The sequence below is a fragment of the Notechis scutatus genome, chromosome 3 (assembly GCF_049901735.1).
Source record: "Notechis scutatus isolate UNSWTSFEM ecotype Mainland chromosome 3, rNotScu1.2, whole genome shotgun sequence".
Classification (NCBI taxonomy): domain Eukaryota; kingdom Metazoa; phylum Chordata; class Lepidosauria; order Squamata; family Elapidae; genus Notechis; species Notechis scutatus.
The window spans coordinates 187745219-187763930 of NC_142011.1; the positions used below are offsets into that span (position 1 = coordinate 187745219).

Below are 18712 nucleotides of genomic sequence, written 5' to 3' on the forward strand. Positions count from 1 at the left end.
AATTCTAAGCCACTAGAGATGTGTCTAATCTTGGAGATCTGATCCAGTGCTATCATTCAGAAAAATCCTCAATAATAATTCTGCCATTCATTTTTTATCAAAGCACTAACCCTGTCCTCTTCCTGCTCTTCTTCCTCTCCATCAGTCAGGGAATAGGGTTTCTCGATTTGGAGATCAAATTAGTTGGCAAATAACGTTATTGCTATTAGTTTTGTTTAAATTCTTAATCAACAGAAGCTTACTGGGCTATGTTTGTTGCCTCTTTTCACCCACAGAAGCCAAAGGCTCCCCTCCCTATGGTGTTGACTGCGGGCCCAAAGTGGTTGCTGGATATGACTTGGCAAGGAGTAGAAGACAACAAAAACAACTGCATTGTGTACAGCAAAGGTAAATCCAAGCTAATTTTTCTTCCTCTTTCTTGGTAAGGGAATTAACCCAATGCTGGAGAAACATGCCAGTTGATAACAGAGAGCAAATACAGGCAGCAAAGATGAGTAACTCACGTTTCTTTATTTCCACCTTAAGAAAGGGAGAAGGGAGTTTTGTTCATGAGCATGAAACAGAGGCATATATCATTCAGTGTTCAAACAGAATATTTTAAAGGCACAGATCTTTCTTCTACCTGATGCATTTTTTATATAAAAAGCTTGCCTACTTCACTTGCAACACGAGCAGTTATCCTGATTTTTCCCAGATCTTTGATTTCAAGTGTGGCTGGTTTAAATGCAGCAGCTTTTTCATTCTTCTTTTTTTCTAACCTAAGATAAATTTCCTGCATTGTATTAAGCCATGAATCTATTATGAACATTCCTTTGAGTTTTTAAAAGAGGTTCACCCAGTTGCAGTTTTAACTTAATAGCAAAAAAAAAAAACAAAAAAACACCTACCAGTTGTGATTGGAAATAATCATGTTGTTTTGGAGAAAATGATTGCAAGAACTATGATTTCAAAGGTCCTGAAAACTGAAAGATTGGATTGATTATGAATCAGATTCCAGCTTTGGCTTGCTGAGTATATGAGTTATCATGGGTAAAGATTACTAAACAAAGCAGTTCTTGTGGATTAACCCCATATTACGTTTTAGAATGCTTAAAAGTATAACTGGGTAAATTTCCAAAATGAGTGATCAGAAGAAGAATTGGGTTTTAAGCAGATACACCAAATGTTAGATATAATTTTACAATTGCATTGTAACCTCAAAGGGATTTCAGAATGCTGAGATTCTAGTTATTGAGATTTATGGGGGAATGAATAAGTAACAGGAATTCTGAGTTAACATGCTATTGGGGAAAAAACCATTTGGAACAAAAGCAAACCATTGGTAAACAAGGGAACAATGGGATAAAACTGGGAATTAATCTTCACTAAATTGAATTTTATTTCCACCCTTATCAGATTTGTTATGGTCATGTTTGAGAAAAAACAATGCATATTGAATATGAATATGAACTATATAACACGGATCTATGATATTTGAATGAGTAGTAAATTTATGCATGACAAAAGGAATTGGACCAGATATTCTCCAGTTTTGTGTGTAAACTTTTCTATTTATGATTCTAATTCATTTTTTTCTTTCTTTAACTTTTAATATTTTCAATTAGGCTTACATTTCAGGTGCTATAAATTCTCAGTTTCAGTGTTCTGAAAATGAAGACCTCTATGATGTTTTTAAGTTGTTTTTTTAAAACTTCCTAATCAAAATCTCTGCAAAGATGAAAGATTCGTTTATTGTAACAACCTTGTGACCATTTCAGTGTACAGTGTACAGGCAAATAAGGACCTGTATTCCTATATTAATATTCAAAGACAATTAAAACATCAAGAACTATTAAAACTTACTAGGAACAATTATATCTTATTATAATCATTGCAAATTGTACATTTTTAAAAGGATTGCTTTTAGACTACGATGAGTTTGAAAACTGAAACATTGAAAACAGAATTTACATGAGTAATTGTACAACAGGATCTTAAGTATTTTTTATGATATATAATTATATAAAATAGACATGCACAAGAGTTTATAACCTGGAAATATTTAATTAAGGGAACAAACCCAAATACAAAACGGAAGACTATATATATTTCTTCAAGTCTGCTATGATACATTACTTTAACAGCAGAAAACCATACTGACTAAAAATAAAATAGTACAATATTAGCATATATTATATTTTAGTATGCATCTTTATATTTCTAAATAAGTTATTAATGACAATTTATATAAATTTTTTGCTACAACAGTCTAAAATGAAATTTAAGCCATAAATTTGTTCACAAAATTTCATTACCAGATTTCTGGACTTTTTCACCAATACCTACTTAGTCCTGTTTGGTTCTTTTATACTGTCACTTTTTAAAATCTGATTCAGCAGTGATAAGGCTGCCAATTTCTGAATATGCTCTTATCTCTAAGGCAGATAACATGATAAAATCGTTCTTAGATTGTACCACTTAAAGTTGATGAAATGTTTTATTGTTAAATGAGTGTGCAAATTCTTGAGTAAAAATGAACATCTCATTTTAATTTCAGCATTGTTATATGTACATTGCTTTTTATTTAGTTAACATATAGGCTGAAATAATATTAATGAGGACATCTCACAAACTCATGTATTATGCATATAGTAAGACTGAACTGTTCATGAAAGTGAATGGATCATCACTTTTGTGCAGGATTCAATAAATTTGGAAGACAGTGAAAAATCAAATTTCATAGTTAGACATGGCAAAATTCAGTGCAACTGGATATGATGACAGCAGTTGCATTTGATAGTTTTGTGGTTCCTACTGGGTAACCTTACTGTTCTCATCAAATTTAAAATAGTAAAATATAGGTGCAATATGACAAGAGTATTATTAGGATGATGACTTTAAGCCACATTTATTTGTTTCTAGGAAGAATGGGTTTTTTTTCTTGTGGAACATGAAATGTTACACTTTATGAACCTTGGTCTGATCTCATAAGGCTGTTCTTATACTTTGAAATTCTGATCATATATTGTCTAATCCACGTAATGATACTCATGCAATCCTCAAAATGAAATTTGTACCATTTGATTCATCTCAAAATTAGATTAGATTTAGATCTCTGAATAGAAGGCTTCCATCTGTTTAGGGAAAGCAACCTCTACTATGTATTCATACTGATGTGGAAACCCTTTCAAGTTGCTTAGAAAATAAAACAACAAAAAACATGTAATGAATAACCTGGTTTGCATAATATGTATCTGGTTTCAGTAAGCATTCTGACCATTTTTGTCCTATTGAAAACAGACTGTAGGTAACAGCATATTATTTCTCGAATTTTATTGTTCTTCACTGAAGAACTTGAAACTTTATTTTGATACAAGCCTTTCAGCAAGTCTTCCTATATTCTTAAAATGCAATACATGCTTAGTTGTTTGAACATACCAAAGTATTTTTTAATGAAAAGTACTAGTTCCCTATAGGTTGTATTTCACAGCATCTTTCCTAGAACCATTCAAGTTTTTTTGATTAGCATATTAACAAAAATACTTAACCTAGATTTTCTAGTTTAGTTTAAGCAACTTTGGAAACTCTTTTCCAATAGGAAAAAATATTTACTGATATGTCTGAACAAAAAATAGGTCATCAGTTTGTAATGTATTTCTGATTTTGTCAATGTTTTTATTGTTTTAAGTTTATTTATTTAAAACAATAAATAATAAATATTTGTCAAATGTATATGATTACTCAACTGATAAGAACTGCTTCTGAGTGGTATAAAGCAAAACAAAAAAAGTTTAAAAACAATAAACACATGAATCACACTCATCCACAAGATTTGTTCAGCAATGGAAAAACCTCAAAATCTCACTGAGCCCCTGAAACCCAAAGGCCTGATGATAAAGCCAGATCTTGAAGGACTTCTGGAAAATATGGAGGGACAAGAATGACCTCACTTCAGGGGTGAGAATGTTCCATAAGGCAGGTGCCACAGCAGAGAAGTTCCGATCTATTTGGACCCACAAAGTTTAGTTCCTTGAGAGGCGCAACACACAGTATGCCTCTCTTGCCAGATCTGATGAGATGAGCAGATGTAATGGGGAAGAAATGGTCCTTCAAATAAACCAGCCCCGTACCTTGAAGGGCTTTAAAGGTCAAAAACACTCTCTGGGAAGCAAACTAGCAACCAATGCAGCTTGTGGAGCAGAAGTGTAACATGTGTTCTAGAAGCACACATAACTGCCTGCACTGCTGCATTTTATACCAGCTGCAGCTTCTAGATATTCCGGAAGGGCAGCTCCATATAGAATGCAATTTGCTGTTCACTGCCCACCTAGGATCATATGTTGATTTGATGACTATTAAGATGTAAGGAAGAGGATGGATGAACGGACGGATGGATGGACGGACGGACAGACAGATAGATATGCTATCAAAGGATGATGGTAACAGATATCACCAAATATGACTTTTAATGTAGATATCTCAAATGTAATGATTTTTTTTTTTTTAATTTTTGCTGCAAATTACTGAGTCCTCTATTTATTTGTCCTGCACTTTCTTATAAATTGTTTCTCCTGTAAGTGCAACCATTTGGGTATTTTTCATTTTTACTATAGAAACTCTCCTTAGCATGTATTTAATTCACCTTTCAGTTCACTACTCCTCTAGTATTATTATTATGATATATTCTCAAGAGTGGCTTGGTAGCTTAGTGGTAAAGTCGGAAGGCTGAGAATTCAATCCTAGGTAGCAGCAGATGTTTCTCTCCTAGGGCACAAAGAAAAAATATTGGCTGCGAAATCTGTATCAGGAAGGGCATCTGACCAGTAAATGCTCATCTCCATCTAGTTGCTCTGAATCTATCCTAAACTAAAGGATTACAGGGTTGTAAAAAGGAATATTCTCAAGTTACTGTTTATATGTTGAGGTCATGGAATAAAACTGAGTAGTGTCTAGCCACTTTGCAATTTAATTAACAAACAAGATGTAAATAAAAGAAGAAAATCAGGGAAAAGACATGCATTCTTGAAAATGTACACATATCCAACAAAATCATTGTTTTGTTTTAGAAGTTCAAATAGGCAGAGACATCAGTTTTCAAATGAAGAGGACCTGGCCATTTTACAGCATATGAGACCACACATAAATTGTCACTGCTGAGTCAATTATCAATTATTATTTACATAGAATTATCCCCTCACATTTCATTAAGCATGTATTGAATAGCAATGGAAAAGGCAACTAATGCTGTTTTCTGCATTATTTCAATAATAAAGACTAAAAGAACTCGGTGCGGTTAGATAGAAAACAAAATAATATCAGTAAATCATGATCACAAATGTAAAAACGATCAATGTGGAACATGAAATGAAATGATAGAAGGCTTGAGAAATATTTGTACCGTTTACTTCGGCTGTATAATTGATGCTGCAAATGGCTATTTTTATTGCAGCACACAGAACACTGATCCATAATGTAATATAATCTTCAAATACTTTGGGATTTGTGTGTGTGTGTGTGTATATATATATATATATATATATATATATATATATATATATATATATATATATATATATATATATATAATTTTAAAAAATGAAATATTCTAAGAACATTCACTTTATGAGTTCCCATTTTTAATATATCTCATTGCTTCTATCTTAATTTCAAACATTCTCAGCCGTATGCGCCATATCAAAACAGTCTCAGACATATTATTAAAACATGTTGGTTTATACTGCCTGGCATTATCCTGTGGTGCTCTGCAATCAATTACCATTATACCACCATCATTAATAATTTTCTTAATGAAAATGATTCTGTTGATCTCCGTTGTATTTTAATTATCAGAGTTAAGCATAATTACACTGCAGCTCTGAGCTGGCATGTAGACTCCTTTAGGGTGCAATTTTGTTTTAACACACTGATAATGTAATTTTACATTGTGTCAGTTGTTTAGTTATTATCCAGTTATACAATTCCACTGTATTCCTGATAACAGATAATAACCTGAGCACCTCCTATGTCCTGAAGTCATTTAAAAAGCAATATTAGAATTTCACAACTAGCTAACTTAATCTCCTCATGATTTTATAATTCCCATTGCTAAATATTTTTACATGAACCCTCTTTCCCAATATTCAGCGCATATATATATATATATATATATATATATATATATATACATACACACACACACACATACATACACACACACACACACACACACACAGAGAGAGAGAGAGAGAGACTGTGTTTAGTGAGGATATGCACATATGTGCTTCATATGCTTTTATTATTTCATATGTTCTTGCTATATACTTGCTATATACTTATTCATTTTGCATCTTGATATTTCTTCAGTCATACAAGGACTAACTCAGATGGAATCCTATCAAATTCCAGATTAAGAATGTTATACTCTTGTTACTCTATGATTGGATTAAAACACATAACCCAAACTAGATGAAGCTGGGCAGTTTGCAGTTTAGCATTTAGCAAAACCCAGACATTGTCTTAGCATGTAAACCAGGTCATTATTTCAATGTATAATGTGATTAATTCATTTGGGCACAACGGGTAATGAGAAACTGGGATGTATTTTCTTAACTCAAGTTTAGAGTATAGTGTGTTATGTAGATACTGGCATCAGTAATGTGGCATCATAAGAACTATGAGAAAACCCCTTTCTGTAATAGACAGGTCTGACTAATTTAACTAAGCCTCTTGCATTCATTGGTGCAGAGTATCCCTCCAGACTGTCTTCACCATCAACACATTTTCTTTTTCCCATGGAATGGACTGCTGTTATTGCAAATCTGATAGCATGCTACTACTAAAGGGCCAGAAATCTTCCAACAGCTGTTATGGCTTGCACTTGTCCACAAATATCATTTTTTTGGGAGGAAAGGTGATGGTCCTAAGCAAGGATTATACCAATTTTTCTCATTTTTTTAAAAAAGAATATAATTTTTCTCATTTTTTAAAAAGAAATAATACATTTTATAATATATAATATTCATTTTGAAAACAACAATCCACTTTGGTTTTTAATCTCTGTAGACTATTTTCCAGAAATGCCCTAATATATTTGTTCTGCCTTCCTTGTCGCCCTCTCTTTTTATACCATTGAACCTTTTTATAATGCCTGCAAGCACTGTTTTTTGATAAATTAAAAATGATTAAATTGTACATTATATTACATCTTGTTACAGATCGCAATTGCTGCAGTGGAAATTAGCTGAACTGAAACTTGCAGCAGCCATTGGGATGGATATAGCAAAAAATTAGCTATTTTCCCTATCCTCTGAATCAATTTATTTCAAGGTTGAAATGAAATTTTCTTTAGGAATTTTATAACTGCAGCAGTTTTAACAGTTTTCAACAGTCCAAAAACAAAAGAAACAAGCTTCATTTCCCAGCAGACTTTAGTGCTAGGTAAATATTAGAGAGAGGAAGAACGTAAGAGAAATTTATTTACCAGTATGGTTGGTATTTAAAAGAAACGTGGACATAAATGACATCTCTGATTTAGAAGGATGTATGTAAATGGAGATAAATTTTAGATAATATCAATGAAAAAGCATATACCCAGTATGTAAATTATATCTCAGTAAGGTAAGTTAAGATGGTGCTGAATTGTAAAATTCTAATCACAAATTAACACATAATGTGCTCTTTAATGTAATATCTTTCCAAGATTTAATATGCAAGCCTTTGTATATAATATTCAAGTTTGCACATTTAGGAAATATTTTAGATATTGCTCCAATCATTCTGTCAATGACAGCAAAAAAAAAAGCCACACCCTCTTATTTGCAATTATTAGCTAAATTTAAATAGGGCCTTGGCTTGTTCCTTTGGAACCATACCCACTGGAGAGGCCAAAATAAACATTTGTTTGTAGTTCATGAAACAATCCATTATGAAAGGTTTTTGTTATGGAACTCTTACTTAGGAACCTTCAATCTTGAAAAACATAATCATATTTTTTGACATTTGACCATACTATAGTTCTGTTTCAATTAAACTTTATTTTATATTAGAAAACTACTGTTTATACTGTAGATACCTTCCTTAAACTTGAAGGATTCCTTCGATGTTTCACAGACACAGGAACTTTTCCATTAAACTCAACCTTTCATTTTAGGTAAACTTTGGTGTTACTTTGATAAGGAAACCCTGGAATAGACCATTTACTTATTAGAAACTGATTTCTCTTTTAAATTGGTAAAATACGGTTAACATGTTTTGAGTCAGTAACATTCATTTGTTGACTGAGGAAGCCAACTTCACAGAAAAGTTGCTGCTGTTGTTTTTGGAGCGAGCTTAATAAGAAAAGAAAATCACAAATTTGCTGAGCCACAGATTTCAAGTTGTCGACAACACCATACCCAAGAAAACAGAAGAAAATATATATGCACTCAGTCCTGTCAAAAGGCTTTCGCCTTATCTTGAGAGACTGTCAGGGCAGGAACATCATGGAATGGACAGGAGTCTATTAAATTAATAAGCTGCTGGATGGTGTCTGGAGAGTTATGATGCTCCATAAATCCAGTTTGATCATGGTGGACAAGGTTTAAATCTGCAGCCTTCTAATACACATCCACTTTTTGGATTGAATTTGAAGTTTTGTGCTGAAAACATAGCGATAGTCCTGCGGCTTGTGAATTAAGATTTATCTTCTCTCCCCCCCCCCCCACTTTTCTCATAGCTGTTTTTTTTTTCCTTTAAGAAAAGCTAGGATTTGACAAAAAGGAAAACACCTTAGGGATCCTGGCAAATGTTACTGCTTGAAATGAAAGAGCTATTGTCAAGGTGAAACCATGACCTAGGTGCCTTATATCAAACCTGGGATGTTCTTTTCAAACAGCCCCATTGGAATAGAGGGCAAAAAGGGTCTGCATGAAAAGAAACAAGGAAGAATTTACCCATAACTTATTTTATAGTGATTCCTGTCAAATGCTCCCACTCTTAGTTTATGACATAAGAGGACATGAATGTTAGCCAGTATATTTTGTAAAAGAATAATAATGAAAAGGACTGAGGACTTACTCTTCTCTGATGATAGAAACCAAAGTTTTAAATCTAATTCCACAGTGCATATCTACTACATTGCCTGCTCTTGATTTTAATAATTAATTACTTGGTCATTATATGTATAAGTCACTGCTAATTTCCAAAGGAGATGAATGTTCTGTCGAGAAAATGGCTGCTTCTATAAGGAACCAAGTAGATGCAACAAAATACCTTTTATTGGCACACACAACTATAGTCATCACTGGATCCCTCACTAAAGGGATTTAAAAGAGCCCCAAGGCCCATAAGATTACAGACTATGTATCTTGATACATAGGATACATACAGTGTGTAAATTTTAAAATAATCTTTACTACAAGAATGTAGGTTTTGATATCAACATGGGGTGTTGATGGGCTGTTTCTATGTTCTGTTCCTCTAAAGTAGGTGTGTCAAACTCACATAGTCACAGCGGTGTCACATGATGTATCGGAACTTTTTCTCCCTTCACTAAATCAGGTGTGGGCGTGGCCAACACATGATGCATCCGGCCTGTGGGCTGGGAGTTTGACAGCCCTGCTCTAAAGAGACACCAAGCTTGCCCTTTCTACTGATAGTAGCAACTTCTAACATAAATAGCATTTGTCATGCCCCTGTCAAAGACTGAATCCGAGGAGGAAGATGAACAGTTGACAGGGAGTGGGAGTGTGGCTCTGTTGGCTGTGGAGGAAACTGGGGAAAGGCAAAGTCTGGCTGGGCAGAGCAGGAGAAAGGTAGAACAAAGGAGAGGGAGTTCAGAGGAAGACCCATTCCCACCCCATTTTCATCCTAGGGCACGCAGGAGGAATGGAGAAGGGAGCAACGTGGGTTGTATGGCTTACGGGGGAAGAAAGGGCCCTGATTCCTTTCATTAACCACAGCTGGGAAGAGAGTTTAAAAGAGATGCATGCTGAGGGCAGCAGCTGCTGGGAGCAAACATGAGTTTATCTTGTGTTGACTTTGGTTATCTGTGTTCCTGGCATCTGCCCAACCATGTTGAGTTATTGCCGTGCCTTCACGTCTGGAATTCTTGCTCCTGCCCTGTCACACTAATTACCTCATTTTGCCTTGATTGGACTTATATTTACAGTTTTTGTTGACCACGTTTTGGACTTGATTATCTGCAGCCCAAAGGCTGTTCCTGGGAGAGTTTTTGTCCAGCCAGAAGGTAACCAGGACATTGGGGGCAAAGTTGGAGCTAATAAAGGGACTCCTACTTATTATCTGACTGTGTTTGTTGCTTTTGTGCCATACCCCAGGTCATCACAGCATTCTTTATTGGATCTATATATTGATTCCTTTATCCCATAGAAAAAACCACAACCTGGCTTTTGTAACAACCTGTCTCTTTCCCCTTCAGGATTATCCGTCAGTTACACTTTACCTAATATGCACTTCAGCATCTTGTATGTTAGAATATTATTTGTCCCTGACAATGAAAGCAGATGGATGTTGGAGACAAACAAGTACATGGAACAAAATATTCAAATACTTGATTAGAGATCTCTAAGAAAAAAAAGATGATTTACATGGTTTCCCTCTGGAGAAAGTGCTTTGATATTTAATGTTTTAAAGAGCCAAAAAGATTCTAGAAATTAACAGATCGGTAAGAGGAGACATTGTCTTCAGTGTGCTATAGAAACAGAATAGCTGGTAATACATATGTAGAACATATAGGCTGTATTGTCATTCTAGAATGCCAGTTAATTTTCTATGACCAAATCATGTAGAGTTGGGATATGGTGGTTTTTCATAAAATAAGGAGTCAAACTTTGGTTATTGTATTTTACACTAAATTGTATAAGCTGCAGTTTCCCTCTAGGGAACCTGATAATGTCAGTTATGTACAGAATAATTATGACATAAAATAGTTCATACTGACTGCAAATATGTAAAAAAGACACTTCACATTTAGTTCTGATCAGTAAGTATTAAATGGAATGGCTGGGGCTTACAACCTGTTATGTAACAAAGAATTAACTACCAATCAATGTTCCATTCAGTAGTGTATAGATTTATTAAAACATAACTAAAGCCGAAATCCTAATACCCCATTTATTTTGCCTAAGTAAAAAGAAGGGGACAGGAATAAGATTGTGATCTCTTAGTTTGCAGTTCAATACTTATTCACTTGAGAATAAGCCCTACTGAACATATAATGTTGTAGTGTAATATTATACACTTCGTATACTTTGCACAACTAAGAAAGTTTTTTTTTGTTCATATTTAATTCACCCTTTAGTTCAGACCAAAGTTAATAGGTCTATATGGAATAAATATGTTGTTGATTATAGTTTTATAATCTCAGTTTATTTCTCAGTTAAGCAGAAGTATTAGTATTTAAGCTGATTGAGTTGCACTGAAATCAATGCAATAAACTTGTTCAAGTTCAATTACCTTAGCTTAACGTCCTGGATTGGACTGTCACTCATATTTTGCTCACTTCTGCAATGAAGGTCAATACTAAATAGAATCTTGGATAATAAAAATATAGTAAATACTGATGTGATAATCTGTAGGTTTTCTAATATCAAAGTACATGCCTCAAATCACAACATTCAGTTATAAATTTCTAACACTTATCAACCAATACTGCATTGTCTTCAGTGCATAATATTCTTTAGTACAACTATACGTATGTTAACTTTAATAGAAGTAATAGCTTCTGCAACATCTAGTTATCATTTTTCTGTATGTTTCATTTCATTTAGATGCATATTCATTCCAATGCTTAAAACTTTTTATTATGTAGTTTATAATGCATTTATTTGCAGTGGGTAATTTTTAAATATTAATAGCATTGTCATAGTTGGTTCTATTAAGTGTTCTTCAAATCTTGATTTCAACTGGGTCTTCTATCATCATCATTGCCACAATCACCACCACCATAATTCCATAGCATATTCCATCTAATTGTGACAAAAACAAAATGCAGACAATTACAGAAAAAAATGGAAATTTATACAATTGAATGCTCTAGAGCAGTTCAGAGGAACTGTGTGAAAAGCTAACGGTTGGCAATAAAGATGCATGGTTTATACAGCTAAAATATGGAAGAAGTTTACTTGTTTCTTGTGTAAAAGGATTTTATGGGAATTTTAGCTGCCCTGTTTTAAATCATTCAAGAATGAACTCTGATAATATAATGGTTTATAGCATAATCTTCCTAAATGGCAATGCCACAGTACTTCTCTGTGCAGACATTATTGAATGGATTGCAGATAAACACTTGAACAAAGTGAACACTTGAACAAAGATCAGAACAAAGATTTGTCTCTGTTTAAAGCAAGACACAACACATATGCACAGGGATCATTCACAGGAACAATTGACTGATACGCCCTAACCTTCAACTCTGCAACAGTGATGAACATAATGGGGCTGATTTGTTACACGAAACAAACATTCAGAAATGTTGGAACAGAAGCGTATGAGAGGTGAGGAAGTGAACAGGATCTTTTAAAAAAATTAACAAGTACTGTGGAACTGTTTGATGTTCACAAGCAGTTCATATGTGACCGGAAAAGGTATATTACCTTTTGCTGCAGTGGGTCCAGAAGAAAACTCTGTTTTATAGGTAACAACATTTTCTTCTCCTGGAAACATCATTCTTCTAAGAGTTCCAAGAGTTGTTAAGGTTGATATGAATATAATTAAAATTACTGTTTCAAAATAAGTAAGGTTTATTCAATTATTCACTTTTAAAATATTAGAATCCAATATTAAATTCTAATAAATCTACACATTGGTAAAAGTGGGAAGATTAACTTTAAAAATTAAAAACATTTTAATATAACCGGTTTTGAAGGACCATTTGTTTAAAGACGTGGTATCCATATTGAATTTTCTTCTAAAAAAAAAAAAGCATTACAAGTCCATAAAAAAGGTAAAAACAGATGGAATATTCCACAATTGAGAGCCAGTTCAGTATAGCTTAAGGCACCAGGCTAGAAACCAGGAGATAATAAGTTCTAGTCCCCCTATAGTAAACCTGAACATTTTTTGGCCTATGGCCACATCCAGCTCTTCATCTGTCTCTGTCTGGCCTGCAGCAGTGGTGGCAGGTGGAGGTGGGTGGTAGGGTAGTAGGGAAGGGGCAGTGTCAGGGAGGAGCCCTCCACAACAGTCCCAATTCCTCACGTGGCCTGGCCCCATGGGAAAATTAATTGCCCATCCCTTCCCTACAGGCCCAAAGCCAGTTGAGTAAATTTAGGCCAGTCACTTTCTGTCAGTCCTATGAGGAGACATTAGCAAAACCATTTCTGAAATTTTACCAATAAAATTGCAAACACCTGCCCAGGTACTTACCTGGAGTCAATACTGGCTCGAAGGCACATATCCAGGCAACTCCCCTTCCCCTTTCTTTCTATTTGTCTTACGCATATGATGAGATAATGAGAAATCAAAGGAGCAAGCTTACACAATATTTTATAGATTATTACTGTGTTGAGCTACCATCCCTTCTCTTCTGATTATACATGAAATATAAAGATAGCTTGTATTCTAGAAAAGAAAGAAATGCAGATCTCTTTCTCGCTCTCTTCTCTATCAGCCCACAGTGGTTCTAAGCTGGAGCTACTTATCATGCATGCAGGCAGCAGAAATATTTTTATCAATTCTTTATTTGATGTATAGGCTGCCTGGCTCTGGTCAGCTTACAACTTAAAACAGAAAAGCAATAAAAGTGGTTTAGGTATATGGACAGCAATATCCCTCATAACAAAACATTAGAGGTTCTTTTTCTATAAACCATTTGTGCGTCCTTATTAGAAGCATTCAAGAAGCTCTCATATTACATGTCTAGCACCAACAGCAGGTGTCTGCAAAGCAAAAGAAAACTCTGCTGTCAACTCTTTCAGCGGTGGTGTGGCATCTGTAAGAATGGCTTTATCTCTGATTTGTCCAATTGGAAACACTGTGATATTGAAGTACAGTTTTAGTGCTGCTGATGCCCAGTTTACCTTCTATGCTGCATGGAAAGGTAGGTTTTTACATACTTTTAGTAGCAATAGCAGTAGCACTTCATAGTGCTTTACAGCCCTCTCTAAGCAGTTTACAGAGTCAGCATATTGCCTCCAACAATCTGGGTCCTCGTTTTATCAATCTCGGAAAGATGAAAGGCTGAATCAACCTTGAGCTGGTTAGGATTGAACTCCTGGTAGTGGGCAGAGTTAGTCTGCAATACTGCATTCTAGCCACCATGTCTCTAGTAGTTGGTTCATCAATCTTTGGGAGATCAATATGATATTAAAGCCAAGAGAACTTGGCTTTAATAATGTATAGCAAACCTGGATTACCTCTATTCCGAGAACTCTTTAAGTAGGTTTTTTTTTTGTCCTCCCAGAAGAAACATAGCTGAAAAGATAGCCATGAATTCTGACTCTCCTTAGCAGCCATTTTGTTTACCAGACTTGGAAAGGGGAGGCAGGCTGAGAAATGATGGGAAAGAAATGGAGATAGTGACAGATTTTATTTTCCTGTGCTCCAAGATCACTGCAGATGGGGACTGCAGCCAAGAAATTAAAAGATGCTTGCTCCTGGGAAGGAAAGCTGTGGCAAGTCTAGACATCATACTAAAAAACAGACATCACCCTGCCAGCAAAAGTGCATATAGTCAAGGCTATGGTTTTCCCAGTTGCAATGTATGGCTGTGAAAGTTGGACCATAAGGAAGGCTGAGCGCCAAAGAATTGAGGCCTTTGAACTATGGTGCTGAAGAAGACTGTGAGTCCCTTGGACTGCAAAGCAATCAAACCAGTCAGTCCTAGAGGAGATCAACCCTGATTGCTCTTAGGAGGCCAGATCCTGAAGATGAAACTCAAATACTCTGGCCACCTAATGAGAAGGAAGGACTCACTGGAGAAGAGCCTAATGCTGGGAACGGTTGAGGGCAATAAAAGAATGAGACGATAGAGAATGAGGTGGCTGGATAGAGTCACTGAAGAAGTTGGCGTGAGCTTAAATGGACTCCAGAAGATGGTAGAGAACAGGAAGACCTAGAGGAATGTCATCCATGGGGTCACGATGGGTCGGACACGACTTTGCAACTAACAACAAACAACAACAAGGTAATGGAGTAGGGATTGGATAGGTAATCCCTGTTAAGGCAACCTCCATTTATGCTTGAAATGACTTGAAAAACAAAGTCACTTCCCTGTCTTTGGTAATAATTTTATTAAAGATGAAGTTATGCAAATAAAACTAATACACTCTACACAGAGTAAACGATATAAAAAAGGAAAAACAATTAAAAAGTGCAGAATAAAAGAAGAAACTTCCTTCTTCCTCCCAAGCAAGTATAATCAACATCAATAACTTATCACCATCTTTTTAAGGAAAAAAGAAAAGCCTTCTTTCCCATGCTGGTTTTCTCATCCTTCAGATTACATGTCCCATCTTCCTCAGAAAGAGTGGCTCTGCTGATAAGAAGAGGATGGTAGGCTAAGAAATCAGAAGAGATCAGGGAGAACTACTGAGCCTGCTTTTCTGAACAAAGTCTAATATGCACAATTGAAAATAAGTTACACATTGTTGCTTACTTTATTTTTGTCTGCTTCATTGTAATGCATCATAGATCCAACTGTTATTATTAATAGTAATTTTAGTTAATGTATTTTAATGTTCATTCATCTTGATAATTTTTTTAAAAAATGTTAGCCAACTCTATAGTATGTAAAGAACCAGTTGGCTTCTCTGTGGAAAAATCTCCAAACCATTTCTTTGTTTGGCATTGACCAGTTCTTCTTAATACAGTGAATACAAAATGAATTAAAGGAGGATACATAGAATATATTTTACCATATTTACTTACTGCTGTCTCACTTCTTATCAACAATTTTATTACAGAATTATCTGCTTCCATCCAGACCCTAATTTATGTATCTTGTCTTCTTTGTGCTCACTTTTCTTCACACAGAAATCATCAGTAAAATAGGAACAGCAGTAGGATGTAGGAGAAATGTGTCAACAGTTTCTGCACACTTCCCAGTTTTATTTTTTGGAAGCATACAATTTTGGGAATTTGCCTGAAGTTAATAATGTTGTATGGCTGAATCTGGCTTCTCTTGTTTCCTTTATTTTTCAAATAGAGAAGCAGAAAATGGCCCTTCCGTGTGTGTTTAACCACTGGTGCTCAGAATCTAGATGTCGATCTAATACTAACTTGCCTACCATTCACTTTTTTTTTGTTAAAACTTAGGGGTTCAAAATCCAATTTTTCACATAAGCTGTTGTTATTCAAATTGCTCATGATGAAGCCTGGGGCAGAAGAAAGGTTGGTGCCTTTTTCAGTTCCTCAGCTGATGAAATCCTCAGGCAACATATATAATGTACTAATAGGAGATATTGTGAACCACTCTACTCCTCTGAAAAAAAAAATGGAACATGCATGAAAGCCTCTGAACAAAATGAGCGTATTCTTGCAATTGAAATTGTTAGATTACACTTTTCTATAGCGCATCTCAGGTTCTAGTCTGCTGGCAAAATAATTTAAATAGATGTACTAAGAGAAGAGAAATACCAAGCCTAGCTTTCAACAGATTCCTCCCCTCTCCCTCCCTCTCAATTTTCTTCCTCTTCTTTTAATCCCTGTGAGGCTGTGTGATTTTTCTTAGCTGGACTAGAGTTGTGTCAACGGGAGGCTTGCACCATAAAGTCAGAAATGTTAAAGAAAGCTGCAAGGAACAGCTTTGAGGCAAGGTTTCAAGCTTTGTCATCACGCTTGAAGAATTTTCTGTTTAATGTACTGTAATGCAGAATTCAATAGGGACAAGTTTAATTGAGTTTTACACAACCCAGTTGGGAGTAGAGCTGCAAGGTAGGTGATGTCTAGGTTTTTAATCTTCCACTCCGGAGAGGCTTGTTGACGAAGTAGTTCTTTCTCTTTGTAAGAAAAAAAAGGAAGCATGAGAAATGATACATCCGTGGATAAAACCAATTGGCAACCCCCAAAGGAATGAGGGCGATAAGGCGAATCCAGCACTTGTAAGAAATAAAAGAATCCAACTGTTCATTTAAATGAGAAACAACACATGTGATTGAGGAGGCTGGGAGGCTTGGTGGATGGAATGAAGAGGAAGAGCGACTGGTAATGCAGTGGCTGATTCCAGAGTTACGATTTCTGGACAAACACTCAGGTGGTTCTGAGAGGGGATTAAGGAAGAGATGGCTAATGACATTTGTGCTGGTGTTTGTGTGTGTGTGTGTGTGTGCCTGGGTGTACAGTTGCAAAAATGGAATAAAATAATTCTGTGTATCGGGGAAGGTGGATAAAGTTGCAGGAGTGGTAACGATACTGCTGTAATGCAGGAGTTATTTTTTTGATATATCTTTGTTCCCCGAGGCTTGCCATAAAAATAGACTTGGACACCGTCAGGAAGAAAGTAATACTTCTTCTATAAGCCTCAGCGTATTAAACTTTAACTATGGAGAGTTTATTCCTTCTAGTGGGTCTTAAAAAGCAGCCAGAGGGATAGACAAGTGGTAGGAATGATATATCACTGGATCATTTATATAGCTTTCCTGTTTATGCAACCATTTGCAAAACCTTCCTATTTCGTCATTCACAGAAACAGTTTCAAACAGATTTAAACAGGGATTCTCTCTTCCTCATTTTAAATGCTCACAATACATTCGATGATAAAGTCGCATTATATTTTCCCCACCAAATTATAATGAGGGTGGGGTGGAGAGAGAGCATCCAAAACTCTTAAAAATAGAATATGAATATGAAGAGAGTTGTAATCGCCTATTTTACTTGTTATTTCTTTATAAAGCAGCAAGAATCAGGCCATTCTGGTCTATATTCTGATCACCTATATTCTGAGTTCTGCATTCTGATGACTTAATACTGAACATGATGCTGTTTTCAAATATGTGTTCAGATGTGCCCTTATTGTTTTATTCTTAGAGATTGATTTCTAAGTTCATAGAAAAAAGGCCATAGATTCCATGATCATTTTTAGGGAGTGCTTGGCCAGGACTGAACAAAGGTTCCAGTATTGTGGATTTCCCCCCATCCAGATACTAAACAAAGGTTCCATCCAGAGTAACTAATGCCATTTTTACCTTCTCATGAACTTCCTCTAAAAAAAGGAGATCAGGGATGTGGCAATAGTTGCTAATATAATCTGATCCAAGAAAGGCCTTTCTCAAATCAGGCTTACAAGGAGGTTTTGACATCCCCTTGGATGTGTACCTATGTCAAAATATAAAGTATGAACATTTGAATGCAGATATATCCAGATTTGGATACACATTTTGGTAGGGATTTCTACCTGTGCTACAATATCTGAAACATAATATACATGCCAAAATTTTCTCCCCGTTGTTTTTTTTTTTTTTTTTAGAAACGTTTTGCAAGTACCTTAGCAATAGCAATAGCACTTACATACTGCTTCACAGTGCTTTACAGCCCCCTCTAAGTGATTTACAGAGTCAACATATTGCCCCCAACAATCTGGGTCCTCATTTTACTGACCTCAGAAGGATGGAAGGCTGAATAAACCTCAAGTCGGTTAGGATCGAACTCCTGGTAGTGGGCAGAGTTAGTCTGCAATACTTGAGCCAGTGAGACTTGAACTGCTGAATTGCTGGCAATACTGCATTCTAATCACTGCGCCACCATGGCTCTTAGAACTCCAATGCAGTTTCTGCAACTATGAAAGCAGTGTTGTAAG

At 35.5% G+C, this 18712-nt stretch overlaps 1 protein-coding gene across 2 annotated transcripts in view; it reads left to right on the plus strand.

Moving 5' to 3' along the window:
• Positions 1 to 18712, plus strand: part of ZFPM2 (zinc finger protein, FOG family member 2) — a 354197-nt gene that overhangs the window by 237187 nt on the left and 98298 nt on the right. For both annotated transcript variants that reach the window (XM_026689877.2, XM_087962086.1), the window contains one exon: positions 276 to 387. In XM_026689877.2, coding sequence (XP_026545662.2) covers positions 276 to 387 — 112 coding nt within the window. The remainder of the gene's footprint in view (positions 1 to 275; positions 388 to 18712) is intronic.